General features: G+C 35.5%; 1 protein-coding gene across 6 annotated transcripts in view; it reads right to left on the bottom strand.

Annotated features, from left to right (window-relative positions):
* Positions 1 to 106: 106 nt before the first annotated feature.
* WWP1 (WW domain containing E3 ubiquitin protein ligase 1) overlaps positions 107 to 10,649 on the bottom strand; it is a 57,420-nt gene continuing 46,877 nt past the window's right edge. For all 6 annotated transcript variants that reach the window (XM_065053910.1, XM_065053911.1, XM_065053913.1 and 3 more), the window contains 8 exons: positions 9,720 to 9,879; positions 6,785 to 6,918; positions 6,560 to 6,700; positions 5,092 to 5,212; positions 3,807 to 3,911; positions 2,579 to 2,675; positions 2,188 to 2,260; positions 107 to 1,037 (listed from right to left, as the gene is read on the bottom strand). In XM_065053910.1, the coding sequence (XP_064909982.1) occupies positions 938 to 1,037; positions 2,188 to 2,260; positions 2,579 to 2,675; positions 3,807 to 3,911; positions 5,092 to 5,212; positions 6,560 to 6,700; positions 6,785 to 6,918; positions 9,720 to 9,879 (931 nt within the window). In that variant the 3' untranslated portion in view covers positions 107 to 937. The remainder of the gene's footprint in view (positions 1,038 to 2,187; positions 2,261 to 2,578; positions 2,676 to 3,806; positions 3,912 to 5,091; positions 5,213 to 6,559; positions 6,701 to 6,784; positions 6,919 to 9,719; positions 9,880 to 10,649) is intronic.

The raw sequence follows: 10,649 nt of genomic DNA, 5'->3' as shown, positions 1-10,649 counted from the left end.
CTTATATCTCAGTTTACATTAATATACTCTGCAAAAGGACATCGTGGATTGAAAGGGGGAAGAAAAAACAAAGAAAAGAAACCTGTAAGACACCAGACCAAGAAGAGAATGTGTAATAGTTTCTCTTTTATTATTATTTTCTCTTTTAAGATTACCTAACATCCTCGTGGTAATAACCCAAGGTAATATGTAAACAAATTTCAATGCTGCTCAAATGAATTAAAATATTCTGTTCAGCTCCTACAATAAGTCAGAACAGTGGCACCAATTTCTTTCAACATTAAATCACATTCATCTTATTGTACATGACTTGTGCAAGTAGTAAAGGCTTTATTCATGACCTTGGCTACATCAGTAGAGAGGGATATATCAGCTATTTACGTATTTAAAAAAATTAAACTGACAGAACAATATATTCTGTCGTCTCAAATACCAGCAGCATCTTTCTACATATTTAGGATACGTTTGGCCTAAGCCTTTAACACCTTTTAGAACAGCCATGCAATAAAACAAACTTGGAGATGTTTCTTCAGAGAGAACACAGAACAGTTTAAACATTTTTTCTGAATAGTAAAGCCAAGATAAAGCAAATCCAGGCCTTTTTAAATGGCTGCAACTTTTCATACACTTAAAGCTCTATAAAACTAGAGCCTATTAGTATATATATTTATATTTTTAATATATATTTTAAATAAGTCTCTTGTCTGCTTTCAAAATTTATGAGGGGTTTTTCTGGTCTTTTGTAAGGGCAATAAATAAAAGTAGAAAAGGCTGAACTGTTTTGCATATCTTTGTGGAAGAACGGAGAACAATTATACTTTTAGAGTTCCAGAAAGATCACTGTACAGAACAAAAAGCTTATATACAATTAAGTGTGCAATTTTAGTTGGCTGGGCCTTTTGTTACACAAGATCTCCTTTTTGACTAGAAGCTACTTCTACTCTTGACCAAATCCCTCTGTTTCTTCAATGGCAAAGAGCAGCTTCTCTTTCAGTTGCTCGTAGCTTTTATATGGTGGCAAATCCAAACGATTGAAACTGAGCAGAAAAAAAGAAAAAATGTTAGGTTTATGTCTAAATTCCACGTAAAACGCTACAGAACTCAACTGCCATAATAGAAGTTAAAAAACTTGTGATCAAACAATTAGAAACAAAGAGCAATCAGTGCATCTCACTGTCTTGACACTTCTATGAGCAGTAAAAACAGGCAAAACTTGAGAGGAATACGTTAAGAAACAAAAGACTTATCACATCAGATAAAAACCAGAACCTCTGAAGACTAAAGAAAGCCCAAGATAAAGAGAACTATAATAGTCAGAAAAGGAGATGTTCACCATATAGTTTAATGTCATCCCAGCTTAATCCATCTCCAAATTCTAGCAAGAGCATGAAAAAAAAAGAATTTTTCTCCTTCCTACACATGCCTGGATATAATTGTGTTTTGTTTCGTTTCCCTCTAAGCTTTGCCCTAAAAGGCTTCTGCCGAAATTCTGTTTCATTCCACATCTTCAAAATCGTCTTAGACAAAGAGGGAGGTTTAACTCCTGCCATAATCACTTGAAAAAACAGCACCAAAGGAGAAAATGGTAAAATGAAGGATGCCTTGAATTAGTTTAAAAGTAGATTAATTGTGTTGTCACAAGGTTGCCAAGGGAAGGTGTGCCCACTTTGCACACAGTATATACCTGTTGTTCCAGTTTGGCACAGGAATGCCAAGACAGTAAAGGTCTGAAGCCTGGCAGGGAGAAGTTATCTGCATTCTTGGCTGAGCATCTTTGGTTTCAACATTTGTTGTGATTTCTTTCACATTACTTTCTCCCATGACTATACATTTATAATGTTATTGCATAGTAAGTGTATCTAATAACTGTACATACCTAATACTAATATGATTTTTGTTCAGTTACTAATATTTAATATTGTCTAAAAGAAAGAATTAGGGAGACACCTCTCCGTTCTATGCAAGAAGGATGATATTGTCCTCCTGACAGATCTGCAGACAGTGCAGTAGCAAAATTTGAGAACAGGGCAGACAGAAAAGTTTTCAATACTGGCATGTCAGAGCAATCAAAAAAGCTGAAGATGGAAATAGAGATCTGATTCAAATTAGATTTCATTTGATTTGGTAAGTGCAGGACCAGAAGAGAGAATTACTAAAGGTACAGAAAGTTCACATGTAACAACTCACCAAGTGTGACTTCTTGGTAACCATGTTTCCTTACCAACTTTTTCAATGCAGAATTTCTGAGGACCATTGCTTCCTAGAGGAAGATTAAAAAAAAAAAAAGTGTAATATGTTCCTTTTAAGTAGCACGCATGATATATACATTACATAAGATAGAACTGAGATACAGCAGAGCACTTGTTAAGTGCTACTCAATGTTACATGAACATTCTTCTCATACAAATGGGCTAAATTCCTCATCATTTATAGATATATTCTTAGGATTTCTGATCTAAAAATCCCTCCTAGATGCACGCTGATGTACATGAAGCCCCTGCTCTCTTTGCACTTTCAGCATGATTCATTTGCAAATGGAACAGTTACAGTATAAAAGTTTTGGTCACCTTTTACTTACCCATGAGTTCAGCAAATCCACCCAGTGGTAATCTGCAAGTGCCAGTGACAAACTGCAGAAGCCGCATGCGAACTTCGTTGTCTGTTTCTTTTACAAACTAGGCACAGAAATTCAAGTTATTTAACAAACAATTTCAGTAAAATTGGGGGTGGAAGGACAAGACAGTGATTTCAGATTATATGCACTGTTGACTATCAAAATGTGAAGGCTGGGAACACCAAATAAGAAGCATCTTTATCTTTTTTATTCTACACTGAAACATGAATCATGCCAATGCTTTATATGAAGACTATTGCCATTTTGACTAAACACAGCAATAGCCATGCCACAGGCTCTGGGGATCTCAAAACTGAAGTAAACCCTCCATGTGAGTGTCTCAGAGAGAGAAAACAGCACCTGTAACAGCTGTAACACTTTGAGAGGAAATTCCCTGGGAAATGAAAGAGGAATAAAAGAGAGGGGGCACCGATAGAACTGGCATTTTGGCTCAAAAAAAACCTGGATAACAAGATTAATGTTTTTTCTATAAATGTTGAAACTATATCCAAGTTACTTAAACTTCTGGTTAAGATTTTTTCAGTACCAAGCTTCTTTAAAAGAAATCATATAATCAGACCGTACATTATTCTAGCAATATAAATGATCTAGGAAATAAATTATTTGCATCATTTTCTTACTGTAACTTTGTCAAAAGCATCTCTAAAGTGGTGACTTATCACAAGACAAAAACTGCCTAGCTGTAATTTCTCTTTAGGGAAATTCACAGAAACTATGAGCCTGTATATTATTTTTGGAGTTTTTTTTCTAAAAATAATTCTTAGCTAACTTCATTAAAATGTGAGTTATAATCAATCAGTGCTAGACCAGCACATTTAATATAACAATAATCATAAATAATACGTGGCACTTCAGATATACAGGTGTACTACATTTAGAAGTTAGATCACTGCTAACAATACAAAAACCCTCTATCATTGTTTAATCAATAAGAAGGACTCGATATAGAAAAATTATTCACGACCCAACCATCCAAGTATAATGCAGGTATCTGTCTGTCACTTCCCACCCTACAGTATGCTCCCTAATCCTCCTTTCCTTTTCTGGAAAGAAAAAAGGAAGGAAGCAGCAAGAACCTTCGTTCAGAAGGCATCCCTCCACTCCACACATCATTCGTGTTACAAAACAACCCAAAATCTAAAGAAGGTAGAAATTTTACTGTTCAACATACCTGCCAGAACCATATGATCTGCTTGCTATTCCTTGTATAATGACGATAAACAGTGTTCCTCTGCCAGTCTGCTAAATCAACTTCTTGCATACCACAGAGCATAACCTAGAAAAGAGAGTGATTACTTAACAATATACGTCTACACTCATAAATTAAGCATTAATTTTTTATCTTGTATGAGACACACTAACAAAAATGGAGGTTCGTGCTCCAAAAAAAAGACTAGTAACTTTTTCATTTTAGTCCACAGTTAGATCTTTCTTTATCCTAAGTTTACAGAACTCCTCCAGAATTGTTTATGTATTTAAGTGGTCTGAAAGCCTGCATACCAGAAACTCAGTTTCTTCTGACTAATAATTCAATGATAAAATACCTTTTCCATAACAGAATTTTTTTTATTAAACAGAATATTACCTTTCCCATTAAAATCCTGCTCATATTCCAAGATTACTACACTGCTGCTACTGCTAGTAAAGCTAAAACACACTGCAAAGTGTAAGACTTCAAAGCATTCATTACAAGAGGCAATGAAAGCTTAAAGTCCTAAAGGCAAAGTGTCCTAGAAAACTGAACACTAAATAAGAAGATCAAAGTGCTTGCTTAGTAAAAACTCCCATTTAACTTCAGAACACCGGTCATTATATACAAGGAATTTTGGCAGGTCCCACAGAAATAAATAAGCCGAGCACTACAGAGCCTTTTATCCCTGCTCCAAATCACAAGTGAACACTGCTCAGGCTGATTGTTAAATAAACATGGTGCATGCAAGCGATTCCTGTTATCAGCTCTTGGGCTACATATTCAGGATCTGCACAATTCAGTTTCAAACACTGTTAGTCCCTCCAGCTTTCTGTCCTGCAGTATAATAACCCTAGAACCTATCCTAGACTATGAATGTGAAACTAAGCAATCACTGTACATCAGAACCAACTTTTGTGCCATCTCTTACAAGGTAATTCTACCCATCTACCAGAGAAGGAAAAGTTTTCTATGACTAAGATATCCGTCTCTGACCTCCTATCCTTCACAAAAACTTGCAAAGCATATTTGAATGCTGAAGGTGGAGTCTAGAATTCAGGACTGCTGAACACGACAAAACACCAGTTCAATAGAGATACTGGCTTTTCACCATGACTCACGCCCACTGCTCCTATTAAATTTTCCATGTTCCAGAAGGTGTCAAACACAGCATGCCACAGATGAGAGATTCAAGCTGACCTATCCATGTAATCATTCCGTATCTATTACCTTTGCAAAAGGTAAAAACGTTGAACAGAAACCTCACCTCCAGCTCCTTTTCATCAAAATAGTGGAGCCACTGTAGAGGAACAACTTCATTAAAACCATCCAGAAAAGCTTTGGTTTGTTCTCTAACTCCCCGAGAAAATCGCCACTCAGCCATTAGCCTGGGATGGAAAAATAAACATCAATTAAACATCAGTTATCACTCAACATTAAGAAGTTCAAACATGTATGATTGTGTGTCTGTTCCCCTGAGGTAATACTCCCTCCAATTTTACATATAGTACTGTATCATTCCATAGACTATATGGGACCTACCACACTAATATCACAAATCTCCAAACCCAGACACAAGTCACAGTAGCAAGACATTCTAAGATTACCATTCCAGTTTTAAAAAAAAAATTATTAACCTTTCACGATCAAAATTCAGCAGCCTTTTCATGAAAATAATGCTACTTAGGCATTATGCTTATGTTATGGCAAAATTTGCTTTATCTCAAAAAATCCATAAACCTAGTGTTTCAATGGCAGAAAAAAAATTTCCAGTGATTTTAAAATACTCTGTTCTTGAGCAAAATACACTATGTAGGCAGAGAATAATAAGAAATACTGTTGCTTATAATGCCTATAACTATGATTGCCCAATACTTCCAGCATAAGACTATTTCCAGCTTCAACAAAGAGCAGTCATTTTCTGGTTTTAGCTTCTGGTTTGTGCTGAGATTTGGAGAAAGAGGTAACAGTTGTTAAGTTTCAACTAAAATGGCCAAGCCACTTCTGAATAAAATAAAGAAATAAATATACTATAGAAACTATTCCACTGAGAAACTGAAGACTCCTAATTTAAGTGGGAACTTCATATGCAGCACTGGACATACACTGTATCACAGAAGAGGATCTGTGAAAATCTGCTTTTGAGATTGCTCTGAACAGATCGATCAGAAAAACAGGTTCAGAAAAATGAAGGCCGTGAGAGAGAAGGAGGAAAGAGCAGCATAACGGAACAAAGAGAAAAGTAGTTTAAGTCACACCATATTATCCACTATCCTGAATCAGTTTCCATAGTGACAGCAAAGTTCTGAACAATTTTGAAATCCTCTGTCAAATAAATGTCTTCCCTCCACCTGCACTGGTTACCTGAAGTTACTGAAAATAGGTTTTCTCATTTTCAGTGTCACCTGTTCTCTCATTACGAGTACATGTAATAATAAGGGAGGTCATCTTCTGATCTTCTGTCTATCAGGCTGTTTTTTTGCCTCTGGAGTGGGGCAAAGAGTGGAGATAGAGGAAGAGAGAAATGGGGAATAGGAGAGATCAAAATGTACCAAGAGACCATGTGTACCAAGATAGCAAAGTGTACCTAGATATCATTGATATCATTTCAAGAATAGTCACAAGAACTATATTGTAATAGGAGGGAAAAAAAAAATCATGCACTGTGTCAAAAAAAGAGTAGAGCAACAGAAGAAATATGGAACACTTTTTTGTCAACATTTACACCTTCCTACCCAATATATTCTTCTTTGTTCTCCTCAGTTACCAAGATATTTGAACCTCCTGACTTCAGCTCATGTGAGGTTACTTTTCCTAAGAGCTCCATATCCACACAGAAGTACATTTCCAAGTTACATTCTTCAATGTTATTATCCCTGAAAGAAAAAAAAATGCAATTACTTCTATATAAACAAAAAAAAATCCATAAAACTTCACACACAAGAAAATAATCTACAAACCTTATCCAAATTAAGGAGTTGTAAAATTCAGTATCAATAGATTCTAGGTCCTTAATAGTAAGTTTCTTGCTCAGCATTCGTTTGTAGAAAGGCAGAGAAAAACCAGTGTCAATAAATTTCCCATGAAACAACGCCTGTTGAACAGAAAAACCAAATCTGTTTAGCTTTTATTGAACTACTGAATTATTGAAGTATTTTTGGACTTTCTCCTTCAAATAATAAAAAGCACCATGTAGCAGTAGCGGCTTGGTATTTTAAAACAACCAAACATTACATTAAATGGGAAGAAAAAAAAATTATTAATTGACAGAATTTATCCACATATATGTTAACATTACAAATTAGAATTTTTTTTATTAGAAAAAGCTTTTCATAAAAGGATTAAGTCTATAAAAAAGAGGAAATCACTAGGTTTCTTCTTTATTATGTCAATAGATATATAAGACGAGTGTTATTTGATCCCATTTGATCATAATATTTGATTCTACTTGAATCCTACTGCCATTTTTTACTATACACATATATCCTGCAAAATCACCCTTTACAGAATGCTGCTGCAGCTGGTAAAAAGGTTTAAAAATACAACCACGGACTGCTTCGGAAAGAGCTCTGAGAATCACATTTTCTATAGGTGAGTAACAGAACTGAGAAATGAGATCCTCCCTCCTGCTGCAAAAATGAAATTGAAAATAAAAGCAAAATATGGACACATTCGTCTCACCACACATGTACAGAGGGTGTAAGGTAATTTCTAGTACTGAAGCAGAGTATCACACACACAGTGTTCACCTCGATACTGACTCAGTGCATCTGAGAGCTGAGCACAGCTATAACTATGAAAACATTTTTTTCCTTATCAGCTACACTTTCTTCACTAAAATACATCTTAAAAATCATCCTCAACTAGGCTATGCATGGCATTAATTGCTTGCCTTTCCTTAGAGCTGAAATCCTATAAGCAGAAGAGCCATAGAAGCCTATTCCCTCCAGAAAAAGGCAAGGCTCCATCTTTTTCCCCACTTTCTAGTTTCCCCACTAAGGGCTTTCTCTAGCTTGCATTTTCTTCTGCTTTGGGAGAGCTTAAAAAGGTTCTCTCGGAGGCTGCTATTTATTTGTTTGTTCATGTAGTTATTTTTAAACTAGCCTATACTTCTCATGGGAGAGCAAGCTGATAGAAATGGAAAAATTAAATGTCAAGTGCAGCATCCAGCCATACAATTTCCTGCTTTTTGCAAAACTTGGTTCTTCAATCATCTCATTTAATGTCTATGACAATCTTACAGCAAAATATAAAGGTTGCCTCGGCCAACCTCAATTAATACTTTTCTGTTACAAAGTAAGATACATATTTTTTTATGTTTAGCCCCATTTCAGTCTGTGGTTATTTCAGTACTTAAAACCAAAAGAAGTCTTTATGATCTGAAATCCCAACTGTTTTAGAACTGTGAGAAGAACAAAAACTACAATTGCACCTAAAAAGCCTATTTAGACTCTTTAAAATTATTCCCATTTCCATTATTACCTGAGCTCTTTCAAGCCACTGGCAGGTACCCTGGGATGTGCTGCAGGCAATACCATCCACTACAAACCATGAACGTACTCAAACCTTACAATGGGCCACAGTGACACTGTTACACAGGGTCTCTCTCTCTGCACCCGCACCCCTTAGAGAATTTAAAATAAAAATACAAAAATACTTCAGGAAATAAAAGGTTGTCTTTTAATTACATAAAACACTTTAATGAAGTTCTATTCTATGATCTGTACTTTAACGAAGTAGTTTTCTGAAAGCTAAGATTTCAATTTTGGATTTATTTTATGTGCAAGATCAAAATTCACTGACTAAAATAAACAGAATTTGGCTCTAGCACTAATTGGCTTTATCACATCTTCCCACTATATGGCACTATAGCTTGCTGAGGGTTCTAAAAGAAATAAAAAAGTTGGCAGCCTATTGAAAGTTGTAACTCAATGAAATAAATTTTCATGGCGGCACAGAAATGGGGAACCTGGCCATAAAATCCTTGAAATCAGAGATGTTATCATCAAAACTGAACAAATTTGTTTCTCAAGAAGTATCTATAAGAAAAGCAAAACCAAGTAAACCCCCAAACCTAATTTATTTGAAGTCTAAAAGTGTTTTTCCATACATGCTACACTTTGGTTGTACTTATTTCATATAAAAAGCCTAAACAATAGGAGAGAAGATGACAGTCTCTTCAACCTCAAAATGTACTTTTATCTACTCTTTTTGGTTTTGCTGTTCACCATGTTCAGGGATGCTGCTGAGGGCTACCCACAGACACCACAATGATTATGTGGAAAGATGACTGTATCACTACATGGGAGGAACGAGATGTGACAGAGCAGGAGTCCACTACAGAAAACTGACTTAGTGATCCCAGAAGAGGAAATGATCCCACACGCCTCAGCAGCTTTTAGTGTAAGTGAACCCTGGTGGCGGATAATCAGTTCCCTGCCAGTTCTTGCTCTCCTCATTATCCAACCTTTGTGTCCATGTACGTATGTTTCAGTTAAGGCTCATAGTGTCTGCAAAACATTTCAAACTCTTCTTTTTTTTCTAATACAATAAGGTATACCACATCTAACTGAGAAGCCTTCTTCACAAAATACTAGTCACATTTTTCAGAGCATCAGTATTCAGACACTCATCAAACAGTGGTTTGCAGAAGCACACACACCCAATTGATAAAAATAAAATATTATCTTGAATATCATGAACTTTTATCACTATCCCAGGAAACACATGTAAGAGAGTTAATTCTCAAGGAATATTTTGGCTCAATAACCTTACGTGGCTTAATCTTCCATTTCTAAGATATTAATATAACCTTTAATAACTGTAAAAACAAACACTGTTCAGGAATAAATGTATAGCTACAGCAAACAATAAAACCTTAAAAATCTAACCTACCATGGCAATAAAGCGCCCAATGAAACAGAAATATGAAAGATGGTCAGGATTGATTGTTGATGCTGGATTTATCTGCAGGCAATAGTTGCTCTTGCCAGCATATTCAAATAGGCAGTACATAGGGTTCAGTACTTCATGGGAAAGCAAGAAAAACCATTCTCTAAGGAAAAAACACATGTATACACAAAAAAACCATCAAATACAGATGTTTATCACCATTCCCTTAGGTAGCTAGCAAAATGGTCAAAATATAAGCAAACTTAGAAGAATAATATAAACAGTGTGGTAATAGAATCACAGAGTAATATATGGCATTATATACTTCTTAAATACAAAAAATCATAATTATAAACAATGTTAGAAAGTCATGGTTTCCGAAGTTTAGAAACTATTGTTAGGATTGTGACCTTGAACACATACTCATAGCACAGGTTTTAGCTGCATGTTAGTAGCATTCTTGCATACAGAGTCCTTGCCTCAACCAGTATACAGTATTTATCCTCCTCACGCCTGCTTTACTGCATAAAACTCAAATCTTTATTCAAAAAAATTACAGACTATTCCATGGGCAGTGTTTATTATAAACAACCTTACGTAACACAGAACAAACAAACAAAAAAACGCAGCATAACATATTTGCTTTCCCAATCTGTCAGCAGAGCACACACTGAGGTAGTGTGGTTTAACAAATTAAGCCCACGGGACACAACAATGTGAAAACTTTTTGTTGAGGTTTAACTAATACATGCTATTCACCACTTTCACAGTTTCCAATGCAGTTTAACCTGAAATAATAATAGAATCTGGTATTTCAGTGTTAGAACAGCTGATTTTTAGAATATTTTTTGCTTTACAGAATTTGCATATAATCAGAGACCTCAGAGGCAGTCATACAGACTCAGGAGCTTTTTGTTTCAGGGCCTGAGTGCT

This window comes from Columba livia, chromosome 2 (genome assembly GCF_036013475.1).
Source record: "Columba livia isolate bColLiv1 breed racing homer chromosome 2, bColLiv1.pat.W.v2, whole genome shotgun sequence".
Classification (NCBI taxonomy): domain Eukaryota; kingdom Metazoa; phylum Chordata; class Aves; order Columbiformes; family Columbidae; genus Columba; species Columba livia.
This window is presented reverse-complemented; position numbering and strand designations above follow the sequence as displayed.